Below are 23,284 nucleotides of genomic sequence, written 5' to 3'. Positions count from 1 at the left end.
GAAGTCAGCGATGATCTAGCGACATGTCATCTCTTTGAAAGCTTTTATGAATGAAACTGCATTTGCATCCACGCCTGCCGGAGGAGGAAATACAGCGAATCCTGATCGGAACTTCACACGCTGCTGGATTTCAGAAGAAACCATAATTCAAAGTTGAGAGCCATAATTCATCTTGGGGGCCACCCTGATGCTAACAAAGCACCAGCTGGTGATTACTGCTTTGGAGTGGCCCATTGAGGCGAATGGCCAAGGAGCTGCTGGTCTGCCAAGAGAACCATGCCAAGAGGGCTGGAGAAGGCAGAGGAGCCCCAGCCACCTGTGCCCATTAGGCTGCGCGTTGACAACTGCACTGGACTCTGGGGATCTCACCCAAACAAGACGAAGAGAGGAAAGGGAGGCAAAAGACAGGGTCAAGGTCATTCTAAGCCACTGACAGAAAGCAGGCTAATGACATTACACAAGTTCAGACTCCTTCATCGATTGCTGACACTGAACATTAGATGGGGAAGATTTTTAAAGAGCCAACCTTATCCAAAGTTTGGTTCAAACTTCTGTAATTTAAATCCTCATGCTGGTAAATAGGGAACTTGAAATAAGGCCTGAAAGGGAAGTGTGTGGTTGTCAGAGGCATTTCATCTAGCTGTGTAATTCATGAGGTTTCCTTTGTAATTTTATTATGTCCTTTCATCTCCTCATTGTACACATGCTCCGAAAAAGAACAGACGGCAAATCACCACTGGCACGCCGAGGCCTGCTCGATATCTCCTTTAGAGATAGCGTACGCACAAAAGAGACACGTACAAACACAACCATAGGATCCGTGATTCATCGTTAGTTAAGCAGCTGCAGGATACAAAACGGCTCTTAGTAATTATACATGTTTTATATTTTTGTAGTTTATAGAAGTAATGGAAGAAAACAAACAGAGGGCAACAGCTTTTAAAGAAGCACAGACATTTTAGCCATGTGTGGTGAGGAAGATAGACAAGAGTAGCTCAGATCCTCCTTTGGTCTCCTCGCCACACATTTAAAGGGAAGAGAATAGAGGACCAGTGTTTCTGTGACCTGAGTGAACCTACCTAACTATTCTGGCAAGAAAAAAAAAGGATACTCTTCTCTCTCTCTCTCTCTGTGGCATGCCAGCATACATCCTCACCTCTGCAGGAGAGATTTGTCAGCAGGAGATTTTGTTTTTTTCCCCACTGTGGAATTAACCCATGCTCTGAGCTTACTTGCAGGCATGGCGCATTATCTCCCAGGAGCCACAGCCAAGCCAGCCTAGCATGAGTAAATGGCTGCTGTGGCCGGAGTTATAAAGAGGGATAGAGCTGAGGCAGGCAGGCAGACAGAGGCACGGTTAAGGCACCGAAGGCAGGCACAGGCAGCAGACACAGGCACTCATCTCTCGCACCTCTCAGAGAGGCGTCGCTAAGAAGTGGCGATAGCCCTCATCCCGTCCTGCCATTTAGAGCAGGACTGAGGGGAACCTACCACAGAGCTGGGGGTGGGGTGGGGGTGTTATAGTATTGAATGAATACTATGAATACTATGAATGAGTAGTGAGAGCAAAGGATGAGTCACAGCTCCCGAGCTGCGCAGCCACAAGCCAGCAGGCAGCCTAACACTAGAGGAACTGGGTGGCTCAAATAGGCATCAAACAGGCTGGAAACACATTACACACTGGGCTGACACTTACACAGGCTCTCTCTCTCTCTCTCTCTCTCTCACAAACACACACACACACATACACAAACACAGCAGATACAGTCACAGTGGGCACAAGTTGAGGAAAATTTGTCAAAAGCGAGGGCACGTGAGAGAAGAGAGCATATGTCTGTATGTTTGGATGTGAGTACAAGTATGTCAGTCAGTCTCTTTGGAGCCTGGCAGCGAGACACACAGGTCCTATTTTGGTCAATCAAGCAATCCTAGGAAGCGGATCTAATCTGTCAGTGCTTTGAGAGGAGACCTTTGTAGGCCACAGAGGACAGGAGTCGGATAAACTCACAGGGTCAAGCATTAATGGACAATAAGCCTTGCTGTTCATACATGGACAATAGCACACTGTACAGCCGTGTCATTATGACTCGGTGAAACTTTGCAAACTTGCAACCGATTCTAAATAACAGAGAGGGACACTGCTGTTGACATTAAAAGTTAGTAAGAGCAGTCGACACGTGTCTGTGGCTTTTCACCACTCTTGGCCCAAACAGCGAAGCGAAATAATATACATTTCAATTTTGTCTTTGCATGAAACTCAAAACACATTAAAGTCTGAGGAAAAATGAATTCCTTTCTGACCAATCGCAACACGAGCCCCTCGGAAGTCCAAAGGCAGCCAATAAAACCAATTGAGCAGAACAACTATTTGTAACCAAGTTGAGTTTTACTTCAACAAGGCTCAGGTTCTGGGTACTCGGTGAAGAAGGTCTCTGTTTGGGCTAATGCACCAACATCATCTGCAAACGGGCCCTGAGCATGACATTTATGGATGTGACGTAGATGGTGGGAAATGTGGCAAAGGCCATGAGAGGCGAAAGAGGAGAAGGGAGGGTGGGTGATGGGATTTAGATGGGATGACAGCGCAGAAAGACACGTCAACTGCTTGTAATTAATATCCTATCAGAAAAAACCTAATGATGTATTGTCAAAGGAGCTGCAAAGAAAAGCGTCTGGACTTCTTTAAGTTGCTTGAAGACGTTTCACCTCTCATCCGAGAAGCTTCTTCAGTTCTAAGGTCAAATGGTGGGGAGTCCCAGATTTAAACCTAGTGGGAGTGTCCCCCCACAGAGGGACAAAAGGACCCCCTGATGATCCTCTAATCGCCTGAGCCAAGGTGTGAAACTGGGTGTGGGTCCCAATCAGCCAGGGTTTCAGGTGAGCTCATTGTGAAACCTGGCCCCACCATATCATGCAAATTCCTGAGGTCGGACCCGACTAAACTATTCTTTTATCTAATGCTAACATAACCACTGACTGCCAAATGTGCTTCAAGAAGTCAAATAAAACGTGAAGACAATATAGTAAATAAAATCTAAAAAATCTATGCCTGATAAATTCAGAGAAGACAATATCCTTTCCCATGTATCACACACACACGTGCAAATAAACCAATTAGTAACTTGTTTTTGCTTCTCTTGTCCTTGGTTTGAAGAGACATCTGAGAACCCAGAAAACAAAGGGCTGCTGTAAAGGGAGCTTTGTTTGCTATTTAATGCATTTATTTTTGTGACACCATGGAGTTATAACACTGTGAATCAATAGTATCCTGATCTCATGGGAAATAATAGGGGCCATGCACAGTGTGCCAGCAGGGTTGGAGTATGATGACTACATTCTCTTTTAGTTCTTGGTAGAAACCACACACAGGCACGCTCACTCCTTTTGGAGCTGTGGTGATACAGTGATATAGTGAACATGGCAGGAGACACCAAGACAGATGGGACTTTTCCATGGTCAGTCTGGTGGCTTTAGGATGGTGGGAGTGAGTGACTCTCCTCACTTTGGCACCAGCGCTGGCACTCCGCCCAAGCTTTGTACAAACTGGAGCAAAGCGCAGGCAAGTAGTTTGTGCCCAGTGGAAACAGCGGATGTACGGGAACTTGTCATGGTGCTGAGCATGCCCCCAGGAAAGCACTGGATTCTCAAGACTGGTATTTAAGCTGTTTCCTGTGCCTGTAACCGCAGGACTTTGATAAGCTCCAGAAGCCATTAAATATTCAAAAGCTTCGTTGTATCTACTGTTGGATGTTGGTTAAACAAAAGAAGGGGGAAGGCACGATCATATGAACTTGGCTCACATATTACACAACAATGGCTACATACACCAAACAGACCACACACACACACAAATCAGTTTAACTCTTTATTATTCGAAATAGCACATAAAGTTTCTCCACGGCTTTCCATGTGTAGTCCGCACACAGCCTCTGCTGTGTATTTCCCCCCTCTTTATCCCCTCACAACTGCAATGACTAAGCCAGCAGGAATGTCTACCTTATATACTTAAAGTGGCAGACACAATTCTACTAACTCCATGTTACGAGAGGTGTAGAGATCAATAAATCTAGTTTATTCTTCGCAAACCCACCGTAGAACCACTTTGCACAAATGTATTTAATGAGTGGTTATTTCCAGGAAATCTGAATTAAATTAATCAGCAGAGAGCCAGGAAAACAACCAAAAGTAAACTGGCTAGTCAGTGTGTAACCGTACCGTTACAAAACACCAGGTATGGGCGAATTTGGAGAGGTGATGATTAAATCCCTGCAAGCACTAAGGTGTTAAATAATCATTGTTTGAACATCCAAGGCATAACAGTAGCTCAAAAATGAAGTCGGGCCAACTTCCGAGTCCTTTTCTTAGCCATCTGCTGGATTTTTCCATGGAGCAATAGGATAAAGAAGGTGCAAGCACTGATAAAACGTGCAACCTTGACATTATCGTCATTTCCTCTTAATTTACCAAGCGAAACATCTATTACTGAAAGACTCAAACACTGCATACCACAGAGTTATAATTATTGGTGGAGAGATGATCATTATGCACTGTGAGAGACCAGAGGCCCATTAGAATTGAGATTCCAAATACTCAAGGACCTAACACCGTCTGAAACCCAAGCTTTGTGACATTTTATATTTTCCTTAGTGGAAAAAAAATACTGTTTACTCATTTTCAAAAACTACAGGACTAGCTGTTTAAAAAAAGAACTTTCGACTTATTTTTAAATGGCACGTTTAGATAAGACCGACTGAATGCCACAGTCAGAATGATTCATTTTGCTCTTTCTATTATATTTGGGGAAGATTTGTGAAAACTTAACACCATTGGGGCTATTACTCATCAGGAAGAAACATAGATCGTATCTGCCTGTGAGACCTTGCTCTACAGTAAAATAGTGGTTTTTGGGGGGGTTTGTTTTGTTTTTTTATTTAAAAAAAACCCAAATTCAGTTGTGAAGTGGATTCAGGTCAGAGCACTCAGGCCAGAGATATCAAGTAGGTCTTTGGCAGAGAGAGAGCAAACATATTACTAAATGCAAAGTAATGCAAAGTCTCCGAGACTGGTGCAAAGCTCTCCCAACAGCCAGGGCTCCAGAGCAAAGTCTGTGGTCTCCTCATGCTAAAGTTTTGACTTACCCTAATGTCCCACTACTCTTAAAAACAATAAATAAATCATTATGACGTGCATTTGTTAATATAAAAATAAAGCATGACAGACGTGCTGCTTTAAATTAGAAAGGGTAAGTTAAGGTTGGGAAACCAGACCGGAGTGCCTGCAAGGCTGAGCATACCATAAATGAATATTCTATTGCATAAAGACGTGAGCTATGTGAGAACCAGCGGGTAAGAGAGTGCGTGCCTCCCAGTGGAGCTATGAAGACTAGCCGGCCCTAAGACCAGCCGTGACTACAGCGGCATGCTTAGTGTTCATCTGCCTAATTGCAACTGCCTATTGACTATGCGGATATGGATAAGGCCCAGTAAAAAGCAGGACTGTCTGCAGCAAACACAGAGACCTGAGGAGGACATCTGAAGCAGGCCACACTTCTTTAGTCATGGGATCCCCCATAACTCAAAGCAAGCAGCTGGCAGCGTGGAAGGAGCCAGGGTCTCGCCAAACAAGCTTGGTGGTTCTGACCAGTGTGTGTGTGTACGTGAGTGCCTTTCGACAAGTAAACAATGAAGAGATATCTGACAGCCGGAGCTGTTAACAGCCCCTGATAAGCCCTGCAGAAAAGAGTTAGGTGAAAATAGAAAACGAAACACCAGCAGAACAACTGACAAGGACAATCAGGGATGAGACTGAGGCTAAGTGAAGTGGAGAACGACAGTTAGGAAGACGAGAACAGACAACATATACAAAGAGCAGGGAGTAACAATGAGGAAGGCAGAGAGGATATACGAGGAAGCATGGGGGTTATATATAAGCGGGAGGAACGGGGCCTTTTTCAACACTCTGTACACTGCCCTTCAGCGAGACGTTGGCATTGAGCTTGTATACTTGACATTTGTCTGACATTTCCCCTCCATGCCCCTCCTCCTGTAAACAGCTTCTCTATGCATCTCTCCCTGCCACTAAAAGGCACCCAGAATTTCTGCTCCAATCTGCACTTCTCTGCACAGTCACTCCTACTCACGTCCATCCTGTCGTAAATCCAGATGTAACACAACATATTAAAGCTCACTTCTGAGAAGCCCTGGTCTAATTCACCCAAACCTGGTGTGGGAAACAGTATCTGGTGAGCGGACAAACATTTGGAAAGGCCCAGAGGGCAAAGCAGTGAGCTAGGCAGACATCACTCCCGCTTCATGTTGTGTAATTAAAGAGGAGACCGGGCTGTATTGACTAGAATACCACTGCATGCCCTTGAAGGAACATCTGTACTGGAGAAAAACAAGGCAATTATACAAAGGGGCGGAGGAAGGAGGAGAGAGGAATCTTAAGCGGGGAGGAGAGACACATCAAACCTTTATAAAAACAAAGACAGGCACAAAGCCTGGAATATTACAAGACATCACAGATCTGCTCTAGCTTCATTGTGTCTTATTTTTGCCTCAGTAACTCCTCCTTTTTTACCACTGTGTAGCTAAACCCAGACCCTTTATCTGCAGCCTTGAGACCTCAAGGCCTTCTAGATGAATGCTTTTACCCTGACCTCGCCTGGGCCTCTGAGAGAAGTGAACTGGTTCAAACAATGCTCCGGCTCTGCTTCTCAAGTCCGCTTTGTGAGAACAACAGAGGGTTTCACCACAAAACGCCACATAGCAGCTAGTGTGGGAAGAACAGACGTGACTAAAAAGTCATCACAGGCGATTTGCACCTTTTACTATGTATGGTATTTGTAAAATATGCCCATTTAAGATTTCAATGTTTTCGAACAAAGACAACCACACAAAACCTTGTTCATTTTCATTGTGTATTGATCAAAGGGCTGATAACATACAGGGAGCACCAGCAGGTCACAAAACGCACACAGTAAACACCATTGCTTTCCTATAGAGATCGACTTGGTCAATAGGAAAAAGCAGCAAGATTGATTTCCACTGTTTATTCTGAGGTTCCCTGAAGGGATGAAGGACAGGGGTGTTTGTGACTTCAAACTAATCCTAGCACCTGCACAGATGCCTTCAAAAATGGGCAGGGGGAACATAAAAAAAAAGTGTTTTCACATAAAAATGTCATCATGTGCTAGTTTTAGTTGCAGATGGTTAAAAAAAACTCAAACCTCTGACGCATAGATCGATGAGCCCTTTTGTAAACGTGTACCTGACTCCAACTTTGAATAAATTTTCATGACCTGTAACTGAACTTCAAACCAGAGACAATGTTGGACCAAATCAGTCTTCAAGCTAAGCCTTCATGTTGCTCCCATCTAGAAACCCTTATAGTTTTAGGACTGTATCTCGCATTTTGTGACATCATCTGCCCGCAGGCAGGCAGAAACACCTGACAAAGTAGTTGCTGGAATATAAAGGTGTCCTCCAGTACCAAAATTTTCCATGATCATAAACATATAAACAGGTGGAGACCCAAAACGTGCAAAAAGCATTGCAAATGGTAGCAAACAGCAATAATTACTTAAATTCATGGAAAGAGTGGGTGAAATGTGTTAGACAACAACAACATAAAATTTCGCCTCTTTGCTCATCTTTTTGGCCTATAAAGACTCAAAGCGGTTGACAGAGTTGTTTTGAAGAGGCATAAGACGGAAGATCTACTTGTCCCAGTTTCTGATCTGAAAGCACAAACTGTCTCACACTCTAAAATCTGTGAAAAAGACAGTGAAGATAAGTAATGTGACCACAAGGTGCTACACCCGCCTGCTGTATGGATGCACAAAGTATCAGATATTCATAAATGAACTGACTCGACTCTACAGAATGGAAGGAATTTAAATGCAATGAATATAAAAAAAATATGACCCTCCCCTGAACTGTTAAAAAATGCATGACCCTACCGCAAGGCCAAAGTTAAACAAGAATTACCCTCCCCCCCTTATTTTTCAATATACCCCTTTTCATAAATGGCAAAATGTCCCTCAGGCAAATATTTAGCTGACATGGTCCAGACAGGTAGACTACCTCATTTCTTGGCAGGGCAACTTTAACCTCAACTGAGTATGCCTCTCTAATACCTGCTGCTCTATATTGCAGCCATCCTTCATTCCACAAATAGCCTGATCTAAAGACAAGGTCTCTGTAACGAACAGAGAGGAAATGTTTGCACTGGCCCATGGACAATCTGACTGCCTGACGGAAATGAAGGAAAAACACTGCATAGATTCATGGGATTTGTTCACTGGTGAAGAAATTTACAATTTCATCATGTTTGTGATGCTGGAAACCTCCGAGCTCGATCAAAGCCACGTCCGCATTTACTCTACCGCAGCACAAAGCATCGCTCAAACATCGCCATGATAAAAAACTACCAAGGAGTTCAGGGTTACCTTTCTGGCAATGGTTGGAGGTCCAGCAGCGGTAGTTACGATTGTCATTGAACGTCGTCTGCTGACAAAGAGGGTTATCCTCCATGATCCCCGGGCAGACGTTGTCGCATTCCTTTGCCTTCTTGTTCCCGTTGATAACATTGTTGAACTCAGTATTCATAACAAACGACCAGTCCACCGAGTCCAGGTAGCAGAGCTCAGGGTTCTTTTCAATCCTCATGGCCCCACGGGTGATGTTCCTCAGGTTGTAAAGCCCAATGTCTTTTAAGCTGGTCATCTCATAGATCACGAGGGCGTAGTTGTAGAAGAGGTTGTGCCCACGAATGACGCTCAGGTTGGGGAAGAGCACACTGAGGCTATCGAGGCCCGAGACACGAAACAGAAGCAGGTAGCCGGTGATGACGGTCAATTTCGGGAAGCTGACGGAGCGGAAGTCCTCCTGCTGGCTGTTGTTGCTGGTCTTTTCGTTGATGAGGAGGATGCGCAGGTAGCCCTCCACCACCGTGCAGTTCTCAAGACGCTTAAATTGATCGATGTCGTTTCGGAGGTCGATATCCGGGCCACAGACTGCAACACACAGAAAACACATCTTCACTGTTTTCTTCATTGAGAAACAAAGAAAAAGAACAACAGAAGAGTATTACAGTGTTACATATGCATCATATACACAGTTTCACCAGTGTTCGATGAGAAATACAGCCTGGAGATTGTGTATGCCAAAAGATTTCCACGTAAGTAATCTTCTTGAAACATATAATCTTGTTAGTACAGTTAAGTTGATACTTTGATAGGAGTTTTTCATATAGGAAAAACAGCATGTTTACACCAAGTTCCTACGCCGCATGAAAGAAATTAATTTATTCTCACTGCTCTCTCAGGAAAGGAGTTTTTAAGTGCGACACGGGGGGAGAGGTTCTCACCAAGGTCAGCTAAGGTGAATGCATTTTGAACAGGATGATGAGAGAAACAGTCGCTTACTTTCACAATGAAGTGCGAGAGTTAACATGTTCATACAGCTTTTGTATCATATCAAACACAAACCCTGCATTTTGCTGGAAGACATGTGGTCCTTCACCTCAGATAACCCCAACATTTAAATAAGCTATATCTCTGTTCTCGGAAAACAGCATTTGAAACCACAAGGCCTGGAGCATCCCTTCACACCGCACACACCCACCCATATTCAAACAGACAGAGAGGCAGGCAGGCAGATGCATACACACATACACACACACAATAAAAAAAAAAACTGCATTTTTTATTGATGATAATCGGCTATCCTATTAATTGTGCAAAACCGCAACTACACCAAGGGAAACCTTATCGCGGTGAAACATGCAGTTACATACATGCTGTATGCAGTTTTGGATGCGCCAAGTTAGTCATGTCTGTCCCCAGGAGACAAGGTGTCGACAGGTTTTGTCAGAAAAGCAAAGAAACATGCTTCCATGGAGCACTGGAAGTCATGAGTCACTTCACAAGTAACAGTCATCAATCAGCATGAAAATAAAATACAAGACAGAAAATAGATGCTCAGCCAGTCAAAGAAGAAAGCAAACAAACAAATAAATAAATAACTCTTGGTCCTATAATGACACAAAGGAAATTTATAAAGCAAATCCTGGGTATATGATTATACTTAGATATGACATCTGCTGTACTTGCCTGTTCATGTAACATCCGACATTATCTTCAATTCTTTGTGCACACTGAATACCCCAATGCAAGAAAGGTAAATGCTTCAAAGTAGATTATACAGTCTCACTTCTTCAGCACCTTTGCAAACTTTATTCAAACTTTTATTATTTTTAATCACTTTCATAATGTATCAATCTGTTTACCAATTCACTGTTTTTCTGTTCATCGGTTTTCTTAAGCCAACTATTTTGTCCGTTATCACATAATTGTCTTTTTTTTAACTTAGCTATTTAATCAGTTTATATATTACTTTGACCTATTTTAACATTTTACTCCGGTGAAGTTAAAATAGTCCATTTTTAATTCAAACATCCATATTTTACCCATTTCCCCTGACTATTTCGTTCCATTTAGTGATTAATTTTAGAGAAACTGACTATAAATCACATTTTTCTCTATATAGTTTTTTTTTCAAATTCCTTCATACAACAGCTCAAGTACTCTCTGTAAATACACCGGTGTTTGGGCATCAACTGTCAGTCAAAAAGCTTAAGAGAAATCTTCTGTGAATCTTAGATAAAGACCAACTAATTCCCTTGCATTGTATGTTAAATCGTTATGAAATCAGAATATCTTCTAGTTGCATTTATATATATATATTTTAACAGTGTCTAAAAGAGGGTTCAACAATCAGCTCAGGAAATGCAATGACATACAAGCTCTTAGGTTAAACCTGTTATGTTCTTAAAGGCGCTTAAGACGCTGTCACCGTGAGCAACACGGTGACGGTGTCCATCCAATGAGGCAAACAGACATGTTTTCTTTGTCTTGTCAAAACACTGTCTACTGAGAGCTAAAGGATAAAGAAAAGAGCTAAACAGTTTCCACTCCCAGCACGAACACTATGCCTCCAGATTGTTTTTCTAGACTACAGAACAATGACATAGAAATCTAACAAGCATACAAATAGTTCTGTTAGTATATTAACTTCACTGTACTCATGGTTGTTTTTCTGAAAAGAAAAAAAGGGGGGAAAAGCCACGTTTGATGTGCTTCATTAAAGCTATTCTACCAAAAATAGAAATTGTAATCTTTATAGGGGTGAACGGGCTATATTTGTTCCTGCAGGAGTGTTTCACATGTCCAAATTTAGAACGGAAACAATTACTCCAGTAGAAAATAGTATTTGCTTTCCCCAATCAACACCAATGCCCCTGGGCTCCACTCGTGAGCCATCGAGCTGCATGTCTTCTTTGTTTCATTGAGAATTTTCTTCCAGCTTCTCCAGCAGCCGGGGGAAAGAGGGAGGAGGGGTGGAGCCACTCAAATACAAAGACTAATTTGTTTGTTAGTAAAGAGAAACTCTAGGCTCCACTTCCTGATGGGGGCATTAATAAAATCAGGAGGCGTCTGGCCAGGGAAGGATAAGATTTCTGCCAAGAATAGCTATCAGGGGCCATCCTGGTGTAAAATGGCAGCAAACAGAAACCGCTATGCAGTAAATGTCTTTCTGAGTGCCGTCGATGCAAAGCAGATTTACGCTCACAAAGAAAGCCAGGAAGAATAAAATGAAAGGAATTACACAGACCTCCTCTTTGTGATTCCCTTGTTCTACTCATTAGGCATGTTAAGTACCAGGAATTCCAATCATTTCCTCGCAAAAAGACCGAGAAAGACGTTGCCTCAAACTAAGCCACCAGGATTCTCCGATTCTTGCCAGTCAGCTCATTTGTTGCGAAGACAACGATGCTTAAATAAGATTAAGACACCAAATCCTTTATTCATTATTACATACACCAGATACATTTCAGCAACAGCGTCCACATAACATGATAACCCCAAATAACACGCGTCTCCTTCCCTCCTCCCGTGTATCTATGCTCTTCACACTGCTGAGTAAACACGCATATCTTCACAGCGTGATGGGATCCATCGGCTCGTGTTTATGACTGATAAACCTTGCCCTGGCTCTCTGTGGAAATGTCATCTCACAAACACACGCACACACCAGCACAAGCACGTGCACGGTCAAACGCGTCCCCGTCGAACAAAATCGAGGCAAGTGGCCGCCGTTTATCTCAGCTTCACGTAAAATCAGATTCGGATCCAGTAAACATACCTCACACGTAAATAAACGCCATCTCGGTTTTGGCTGAGAGAAAAAAAATGAGATAGCAATCTGGGACCACATGCCGTGCTGTTTATCAAGAGGCCACAAACTGAGCTTTCTGGGAAAGCACTTGTATTGCAACTGTATCCTTTATCAGACATCCAGCTGTAAACTCCGGGAAGGTTATTAGGGAAGACTCCTCTTCCCTGTGTTTATTTTGAAGCGATTTTAAGGGTCCCGAAAACTCTGTGACCCCTGCAGTTACTGACATAAAGTTGTATGTGGGCTCTGCGAAGTGCAAGCAGGGATGCATAGAACTGTTTCCATTGTGGATTAATCATTAACTATAACACAAAAAGACAAACAAGAACGACAGTCTTAAAGTAAATTATAAAAACAGAGCATGTGGGCAGAAAGAAATGTTTGCAGACTTTAACGGATAACTTAAAATACTCAATTACCAGTCTACTGACTTCCTTTGATTATTTTGCACTTCTTGTTATTTAAAATCTGCATTTTTTTTATTCTTATTTGAATTCCAGAAAAAAAGCCTATGTTGATCATGTCGTGTTAACTACCACTTTTATTAGTGTATATATACTGAGACCAAGTCTAGGTTAGCTGAGATTTCCTATTTCCCTCTCATTTAAGGCCAATCATAAAGGGTATGGTTTTATTTTCAAGGGTTGCCTAGCAACCAAAGGCGCTTATAGCAAATGATCAACTTTCTGAAATTATATGAATTCTCAACCAATAAAATCAGTATGATCATTAAAAGGTTCGAACGGAGAAGGAGTTGGCCACTTCGCTGTCCTATCCCTTCACACCTGCCACATCAACTGGCTCTAATCCCCAGCATACTGGAAGTCATCTGACCAGCAGTGTGGTGGACCGTGTCCACTCAGTGGACCTTACTTCAATCACTGTGGCTCAGATTTCACCAAAACCCCAAATGGTAACATTACCCATCACAACAACTCTCAGACAGGCACTCCCCCTCACCCAGAATGAGGGAAGAGGGCAAGAGGTAACAGGCTGTGTTTACGTACATACTGCACACGCTCAAAACAGCAATATGAATTTGCAGTGATGTAATTTCTTTAAGGAGGGAGTGTGAAAACCTACGGAGAATTTGAAAACTAAGAAAAATGTCATCAAAAGGATTTTGATTTAATGTCTAGAAAAGATGGACGTAGACAATTTGATGTCACTTCTTGTGATGGAGCTTAGTGCTGACGGCCTCAGCATTCACCACCTCTGTGGTTTGAAACCAGATGTGACGAGCAAGAAAGTTAGATCTGACTACGAAACCGAGGGGAACTGCACACTGATGTGGTAAAGATCACTCGGGCACAGTTGTTTTTGTATTAAAAGACAATGACTTTGAGGTTTCAAGTTCATGTCTCACCACTTGGCAATCATCTTGGCACCTTTTTGGACATTTATTTTGAAGAGTTACCTAAAGTAATAGTATTTTAAATCTTCACCTGATTTTGCCCCAAAATACAGTTTAAAAAATATATCTTTTTTCATTAGTTCTTTGATTGTCAGCTTCACTCTACACCTTCTGGTCTGCTGCATGTATAAAAAAAAAAGACCGACGTAAAGGAATATAAAGTAAAATGCAGCGTTATGATCTTTAGTGTTTAACACCCAACAGATTAATATGAGTATAGAAAAGGCTTCTTGTAGACATTCTGGAATCCTCCGCGCCACGAAGGATAGATCAGCACTCTTTTTAAACAAACAGCTTTCAACTGATAAAGCGAGTGCCATCCATTAGAAGAGCTAACATTTGCAATCATCATCTCGCAAATTGTAAAATACTCTACGGACCATTAAACCGGCAGCCAATGATGATGTATGTGCAGTCGGACGGATACTGCATTTGAGCAAATCCAGTGACATGCCACTTGAAATAAAGTGTTTAATTAAGCATTGTAAACCTCAGCTGGCAGCCTGGAGGAGCGGTAGGCCAGCATTTGACTGCACTCTCACAAACTAGCCCAGTGACACACTTTTACATCCTTACTCAGGGGCACGCCACTGACTCAGGCTGCCACGCTGAGTCCTGCTGCAGTACACACTCGATGCTGCACAATAAACTTGCATGTGTGCGCACAACACAGGGCTGTGAACGCTTGTCACACTCTTTTGGTGCAGTGTGACTAGGCATTCCTGCATCCAGTCTCCAGGAAGACCTAAAGGAAGTGAGGGGGGGGGCTTTATGTAACCACAAAGTACACCTTAGAGCAGAGTGACAGCAATCATATCTGAGCCACTTACCCCGTCATGACAAAGAGTGCTGAACTTCAAATATGCCATACCCCAAAGGGAAAAGTAGGAGGGGTGCCTGTCAAACACAGTGTTCACTGATGCTTGATTATTTATTCCGTCATTCAGGTTTTTTTCCGAAGCAACATGTTCTTTCATAAATAACTGAACAGGAACACTGGTGTACCCGCACGGATCGGGACAGCGGGTGCTTGTACTTACGCGACCCCACTTTTGCCAGTGACATATCTATTTATAACTCTAATAGCAGTGGTGCCAAGTGATGAAGTTAAGCGCATCAGTCTGCATACGAGACCGCTCCGTGCGAACAGCACAAGCCAATAAAACAGTTCACAAACTCACTACTATTCCAATCAACAAAACCAAGTCTGTTTCTCTTTCAAGAGTATTTTTGCACAATCTATTTCCAAACACCGAGTCTCTATCGCCCTCACACACTCCCTTTAGACTTTTAGAGACTTGTTTGCTGCGCATTTCGACGCCATGGCATGGAAAGTTTACTGTGGCGAAAGTTAAAAAGTAGTTTAATTGCATTTTATTGGTGTGGACAGATTACAGAAATGAAGAGCGCAAAGAAGGTTTTTACCCCCTAGTGGAGCACTGGAAATTCTGTCCCTCTACAACCCGGTGAAGTAAACATCATCCTCGAGTGATACATTTGCATCTCTAATGTTGTCCGCAGCCTTTGTTATGAAATTCTTTGTTCCACGAGTTCTGATGTATTATGCACCACAGACAGCCGAGATCTGAGGGCAACTGCCTGTCTTCCAACCCTCAGATGTGCTTGTGGCCTTCAGAGGGGGAGAACATGACTGTGGTACAACTACCGTGTTACTTTTATTTTTCTTCCATTTCCATATAAACAGAGGTCAGGCTATCAGTTTCCTTACTTATCAAGATATAAAGCATATGCAGCGTAGCTGACAAACACATTCAACTCAAGCACAATTAATGGGCTCAAAGCAGAGAGATGCAATTAATGTGAGGCGGGCAAAAGAGCAACTTGTGGTGATGGGTGTGCCAAACAGACTTAATGTATATATGAACAGCAGATCATGATGATATGATAAACTGAAAGTTTTTTACAATTCGGATTATTGGCGTAAACACCACCAAAGAAATAAAGATTTGAATTAAAGGGGAAAAAATCTAAATGAACTCCATGACTATCTCTGTTTAATCTGGGAAACTTGATGCAAGGTGTCACAAGAAGCTTTACTACAAAAAGATGGAATGCTTAATCCTCTCTATCATTCAATTTCTTTAGTTTTTCCTTTTTTTATTTTTCAAAAACTAATTTTTTGGGGCATTTGAAGCAGAAGCTTTTGCCTTTGAAAACCAAGACAATGAGCCATTCGATATAAACACACTCCATACAGCCAGTGACTGGAGAGGGAACCCTCGTTGACCCCCATTGATCAGCTGTTCTATTTTAGCACTGGCAAAAAGCAGCCTTGACTGTGGCAGCTCTCAGTACATTACACAGGATTAGATCAGATTACATTTATATGTAGATATAAACAAAAACAGTTTTTATTTTAGATGATTTATCATCCTATTCTAAATTTAAACCATGAAAACAAACTTTTACATCAATCAAAGGCAACAAAAGTGGGCAGATTCCTGTGAAATTCTGCCATTTATAAAACCGAATACTTGGGAATAAACTGAATACACTGGGTCCTACAAACCCTTTTGATTTTTTTTTTTACTTTTCCCCGCCTTTAATGGTTAATTAGCATTAGGTGCACACATTTTCACGTCATGCCAAAGAAAATTAAAACGTTATTTGGATGGTTAGTGTAACGTCAGCGGACATTTCTTGCGTTTTACAAAAGAGCAAGCTGTTAAGGCTGGATTTATGTGTCTGGCGCTGCTGTATTTCAATACTTTCATTAGTTAACAGTGCACAGATCTATACAAATGTAACAATGTTTCACTTTTTAATTTTTTAAAATTATATATATATAGGCACTCTTCTGGCATTTTACATTTTAAGAAGCAAGGGATCGCCAGATTTTTTTTTAAAAAAAAATTGGCTGTTCGTGCGCAGCGACGCCACACTACGAAATGTAAAATGGCCACATGGTCGTAGTAACCTTCAGCTCAGCTCTCTGGCTTCATCCCGTGCTTTCTGGATGTCTAATGTCAAAAATCACACCGGTGTCTGCTTCCATGTCTTTACGCGTTTCTCAATAATCATGACAGTTTCATCAAATAAGACGATATTACGCACAACAGTGACTGTATTTGGTTAAATGCGCGCATCAACTGACGGCAGCTATACCACATGGTCCTCTTCAGATAGCATAAGTAAGGAGCACAAGTCGGTTTTGTCGCATTCCATCGTTTTGTCCAATTACAGGTATTCACTCTGATTATTTTTGCAAACAAAAACAATAATTGCAGCATATATCCTCCACTAGTGGTGAAAAAAGGCGTTTATGCAAGAGGTTAAACTGGGTTACAAAAGCAAATTATGCCTTTAGGCCTATTCCTGCTCAAGCGACATCTTCTTCATAAAAACAATATTGATTAGAACTAAATACTTACTCTCTCCATATGTGGACCATATGCAGATAGTGGAGACAGACAGCATCAGACCCCAAAACAAGATCGGGCCACCCATCGGCGCTTCTGATTTTACGTTCCTGAACATTATTCTCCTCTTCAAGAAAAAATAAAAATAATGAGAGTAAAAAATGAAGTAAAAATATTTAAGTTATGCACATCAGCTCAATAAATCAGAGCCTTCGCACAAAAAAATTTAAAAAAAAGGGGGGGAAAGAGAAAACAAGTGCCTTGTAGCCCAAAAGCTTCTGATATCCTGATGCGTGGTCGCTTATCTGTCTGGATTTGCTCTAAACATATATATAAATGTGCAAAAAAAAAATATTTAAACGTTGGGGGGTGGAATACTAAAACACTCTGCTATTTTTGCCAGTCACAGGATGCTTTGACGTTGGCTGGTATGGCACACAAGCCATGATTTTACTGAATAAATGATGGCAATCCCCATCTTCATTCTCCATCTCTTAAAAACAGCATGCGCGTAGCCTACACAGCGCGACCAGGCCCGTTAATACAACAACAACAAAAAAAAATCAGACTTAAATCTTAGCAGCCTTTACCACCATAATAAATTAAAGCCAGTTTCGCTCACAAGAATCCCCCCGTGTGAATAAGTGTGTGTGAGGAGGTGGTGGGCTGAAAACGCGTACAGATCCACAGGGGTGGTGGCTGTGAGGTTGAAAAATGAATGAAAAACCTGTTTTTCCGTATGCTATTCAAACAGCAGGGTCTATCGACCCCCCCAAATCAAGCAGTCCTTGCTCGCAATGAGAAGTTGCTTTTAAAAAAAACAAAATCAGCAAATTTTCAGCCCCTCAGCTCCGACTTATCTCCGCCGTCAGTCGGGATTTGCAACTGAAAGAAAATACCAGACTTGTGCCACGCAAGAGAATGGGTCTCCAGCTCTCTCCAGCTAGACGACCTCGGCTGGAGTGGGGAGGGAGAATATGTCTAAGGAGTTGCTCTCCAAGAGTGTTTCTTGTTTTGCCTTTATAGCTTCGCACAAAAGAGAAAAAGAAAAACTCCCGTCGCGTGTGTATCCACAGGCTGAAATCCCACGGTTCGCCTTCGGTTAAAGCACACTACGGGTCTCCGCCGCTCCTCCGTGGAATCGCTGCTGTAAACAAGAGTCGGCTTCTCTCACACAGAAACACAAAGTGTTACGGATAAGGTGGTCGGGAGCAGGATACAAAAAACGGAGCGGATTTAGACCCGGCGTGTCTCGAACGACGGGGCAACCCAAACAAAACACACACACCCCAGCCGGATGTGAGTGGGAATACTTTTCTGCTGTCCCAGCTTCTAAACTTCATGTCATTATTGAGAACAGTGGCTCCCATGTTATTTAATACACCCTACCCCACAATATGTGCCACTTATTCCGTCATACATTAGCTAATTGTTTAACTACTACTTAATTAAGTATTTCATGTCACTTAGTGGACTCTTTCATATGCTTATCATTAGGTTTAGTCAGATATTTCGTTTCTGCTGTTAGTTAACAACTTAAGCGGTTCATGCGGCTGTTTCGGATCTTAAATATTTGAAAGTGATCATTAAAATCACTAGTCATACCTTTAGATTACGTTTTTTTTACAATATTTGAAACATCTGTGGCTCCTCCCATTGGGTTGCTTTGACATTATTTTGGTTAGTCCTTAATTTTTCTGATGCTGTCAATTCTTTACATTAAATTGTGTTGTTTGTTTGTTTATTTATTTGTCCTTCTTACATATTTCCTGCATCCTACAGAAGTACTCAGTGGAGTTCTTGTAGAGCTTTTGCTTTTAAAAGAAGCAAACAAATTTTATTACCTTTTCCCGAGTTGATCCTATTTGTATAATTCAAATATCCCAGTCATTTGAATTATATTGCCCACATAAGTGGTTTTCAACCTGAGGGCTGGAGGCAGTTCTCGCCCATCTCACCAGATTTCCAGCACATTCTTTTTTTTACTCTTCCAGTAATGAAGACAAATGAGTATCTGTGACATATTTATATAAATTGGGCATTTTGTCTGTGAGGCAACAACTGAAAAGGTGGTTTGTTTTTAAATGCCAGTTACGTCATTTTTTGTAATTATTATTTTAAGGTGGTATAGCAACAAATGTTCTTTTGTGTAACAAACTGAAGGTTAGTTCAGTGTAAGAATTTGGCTTTTATGACAGAGGAACATGCACAAAGTTATTTTTTTTTATTGTCAGTTAATGTGTCCTTTGCCTAACAGAGCTTTGAAACATTTATCTCAGTCAAGGTTAAAGAAGTTTTACATTTTGTAAAAAGAATTAGGTGGGATAAAATACAACGTTGTTGGCACACAAATCATGTTATCTGAGATGGATTACTTCAAAGAGTGCACATTGTTGACTGAATAACTTTGTGCTCCAGAGCAAGTCAAAAGATTACAATGTTTACAGTTACAGTGAGAGTTTAGCCCTGAAGAATTTTGCCTTTGTTTTATTATTCAAGTACAGACACATCTTATTTTTCTGTTTAGTTTAAATATGCACATATATCTTACTCCTCTGGATTTGTTCATAATAATTTTTTCAAAAGGTGTAAGTAATAAATAAATATTTGTGAATGATGTACTAAATAAATATGTTTTTCTTTGTTGTAGGAGGGAGTGAATAATTGTACTGCATGTTTCACTTCATTTTAGCTGATTAGATTATGTTTTGGTGGTTTCACTGGTTACTAACATCCTCATAGTTACCCTTTATCACCGTTGGATTTCACTTGTAATAAGAGGTACTGACAGGTGATTAAATTAATTTTTAATACTAGCTATATTTCCTACATATTTTTCTTTATAATATGCATTTTTCTGGACTAAAAACAAGATCGGCAGGTCTGCTCAATGAAGTGAAATGTGGACTTTAATTTTTAATGGCTTTTAAACTCGTCTTTTCGCAGATCACTGCAGATTTGTCTAAGATTGAAAGGATCACATTCGAGTAACTCAGCTGACGACTCTTATGTGTGACAATGTTTCATGTGGTTCAGAGTAGAAATCTTTTACACTGTTCTGTTCATTAAACTGTGTGATTTAATACACTTTAAGGTTTGCAGGACTTCTGGAATACAGGGGACGACGTTCAGTGTTTTGAAGTCTATTTAGTGCTCAGGAGCTGTACCATAGGTTACGCTGCGCACTATCGTCACGGGTAGGGTAAAAAGTAAAATCCGACATGGACATGTATTCAAGCGGGGACTTGAGTTGTGCTTTTATCTTTCATTCATCCAATACAGGCAGCAGACAACGCGCTGTGCAAGGAGCGTGGTTATCGATCCATCCATACCGCACAGCATCCCCTAACTGGGGACCTGTGAGCCTAACTAAGGTTAACTCCAGCGGACATTTGTAATTAGTTTTCATTTTGAATGAAAGCGGGTTGTCTTTTATCTCCTTGTCCCTTTGCATTTTGATGTACGAACGAAATTAACGATGTGGTTGCAATAAATACTATGAACTATGAATTATAAACAGCAGCATCACTGATCTTTATTTGGGGAAAGGAACTGCTGACTTATGCTTGCTTCTCATTGTATTTTCAAATAAAGCTACATGCATTATAGTAATGGAGTCCTTTAGTTGCGTAAATATGTGATATGATATGAAAATTAGCATACTTTATTACAAAAACAATAATAATAATAAAAAACCCTCACATATGCTTGACAATCGTAAAACTCCGGACATGTACTGCAATGTTTTCTAATTAGAAGTTTTTTTCAGTTACCGTATGGTGCCGTGGTTGCTGAAAAGGGTGTTTAGTTGTCGCCCTCTGCTGGAGAAATGTGCGTATTATATTAAAATTATTGTGGAGAAACTAAGTATGCTTGTTCCTCCGCTTGGTAGCGTAGATCAACTCGGTGTATTTAGGTATGTAGATGTCATGAAGACGATCTGCTGATGTTGAAACCAACCATCAGAACAGGGAAGAAAGGTGATTTAAGTGACTTTGAATTTATTGGTGCTGGTGTGAGTACTAAGGAAACTGCTTGTCCAATTGGATTTTCCCACATAGTCATCTCTGGTGTTTACAGAGAATGGTTAAAATGAGAAAACATCCAGACAGCGACAGTTCTCTGTTCTCTGTGTGAAAATGCCAGAGGTTTAACTAGAACAGCCAGATTGCTTTGATTTGATAGTAAATCAACAGGTGGTAGTGTAGTAATAGTGGATTAAAAGTTAATGGGCACATTTTAAACCCTTTAGTGCTACGTGAGAATTGTTCAAATGCCAAAGCCTACCTGAGTATTGTTGCTGACCATGTCCGTCCCTTTATGACTGCAGTGTCTTTATCTTCTGATGGTTGCTTCCAGGAGGATACCACGCCATACTACAAAGCTCTAATCATCTCAAACTGCTTTCTGGAACATAACAATCCACCAAATAGAAAAAGCACCTTTGGGATGTGGTGGAAAGTTGGAAAGGGAAAGTTACGTCATGGATGTGGAACCGACAAATCTGCAGCAACAATGCAATGCTGTCATGTGAATATGGACCAAAATCTCTGAAGAATGTTTCCACTGTCTTGTTGAATCTATGCCATGAAGAATAAAGGCAGTTCTCAAGGCAAAAGCAGGTCTAACCAGGCATCAGGAAGGTGTACCTATAAAATGTCTGGTCTAAAATTCTCTATTAACAGTTAGGTTTTCCTCAAAGGAGACTCATTTCTTCATTGCCTGTTTCTGTTTTCTCCCCAAACACTCCCAAAAGAATCAGAGCACTGAGGAATTAGTTGTTGATAAAAACCCAGCTCCAAAATTTTGATGTTTAAAGTGTGTTTTAACATGAGAAAGCAAGTACAGAGTTTTTAGAACATAAGAAGATACCATTAAGTTTCAACATCAGCTTGTACGCAACTAGATCTGTAAAAAGTCAGCTGCAAACATGTCAAAGGATACTGGTCATTACAAGCCATGTGGCGAGCTAATGATGATATTACTGCCCACAAAGGTTTTTGAGGCTGTATGGGAAGCCATCATTTGTAACCTATTATGCATTGCACATGGATTATAATATGGGCTATAGAATTTCAGTCACATTACTCCATTACACACATTGCTACAAATTGAACGTAAAATATAAATGACAGCATGTCACCAGCCCATTTTCCCGCATCCTCCAACTTAAGCTTTCCTATCCATCCATCTGTTACCATTTTATTTTTCTGTTTTTGTAACAGCATGCAAATATTTTTTAATCAAAATGATATTATTAAAACTAAAATTATCTTTGTTCTTCTCTGGGAATTTTCAAGTTTTCAGTTTTACCAAAAAAATAGCAAAGCACATTATGATTTTTTTTTAAACTATATTTGTGAATATTTTTCAGTATTTTTTGAAACCCACGAAATAAAACTCACCACAGCAGGACGCAAAAGTGTCGCAGTGCTGAAATGGTTCCAGCATGGTGATGCAAAAAAACAATCCACCTTAAAAAAAAGTACACAAAGTAAATGTAACATCAATGCAAAGAGACATTCTGATTTAGACAATGGAAGTAAAGGACCAAACGCTGGATAAGTGATGTGAAAAATGGTTACATTTTTTAAAATCCAACTAAATGCTATATCGACAATTAAACTTCCTTATATTTTGGCAATATTTCTGATAATTGGTGTACCACTGCATAGGTCACAAATTAAATACACTGCACTGAAATCAAGTGAACTATCACTATAGACTAATTTCAGTCCTTTAGCTCTAGAACCAAAAGACAATCTGTTTTATTTTTTGCTTTTTTTTTTTTTTTTTTACAGTTATTGTTTTCATGAAAACTGGCCACAGTAATTCTCTGCCACACGTCTGACACGGACGACCTGTTTGTGAAAAACATCAGGCAATAAATTAACATTTACAGTCCTGACAATTCACTTGTTGTTACAGCAACATTTGACTGTGCAACAATAAATCTAGCTTTGTAAAAAGTGAGACCTGCACAACAGATTAAATGTGCCATTTAAAGGAGCAGTGTGTAGAATTTTAGTGACATCTGGTGATGAGGTCGGCATTACAACCAACTGAGCGGCCCTCACTTTAGCTGCCAAAGCATCTTTTCAAGCATGCAGTAAAAACTAAAGTGGCTGCAAAGCCTTAAAAAATGTTGTTACTTGCCCACATCCCCTGGATTTATCCAGAGAAAGTAACAACATCACAGCAAGCCCTGCTAAAGTTGTAACAAATGCAAAAGACTCTCTCTAGAACCAGTG

The 23,284-nt window shown here is 41.0% G+C and overlaps 1 protein-coding gene across 1 annotated transcript in view; it reads right to left on the bottom strand.

The window, feature by feature from the left end:
* Positions 1-18,201, bottom strand: part of igf1ra (insulin-like growth factor 1a receptor) — a 72,657-nt gene extending 54,456 nt beyond the window's left edge. Inside the window, exons 1-2 of the mRNA XM_006789385.3 lie at positions 17,046-18,201; positions 8,450-9,016 (exon numbers count right to left, since the gene is read on the bottom strand). Of these exons, the coding sequence (XP_006789448.2) occupies positions 8,450-9,016; positions 17,046-17,151 (673 nt within the window). The 5' untranslated portion in view covers positions 17,152-18,201. The remainder of the gene's footprint in view (positions 1-8,449; positions 9,017-17,045) is intronic.
* Positions 18,202-23,284: the final 5,083 nt, after the last annotated feature.

Source organism: Neolamprologus brichardi, chromosome 7 (assembly GCF_056152115.1).
Source record: "Neolamprologus brichardi isolate AB-2024 chromosome 7, ASM5615211v1, whole genome shotgun sequence".
In the NCBI taxonomy this organism is placed as follows: domain Eukaryota; kingdom Metazoa; phylum Chordata; class Actinopteri; order Cichliformes; family Cichlidae; genus Neolamprologus; species Neolamprologus brichardi.
This window is presented reverse-complemented; position numbering and strand designations above follow the sequence as displayed.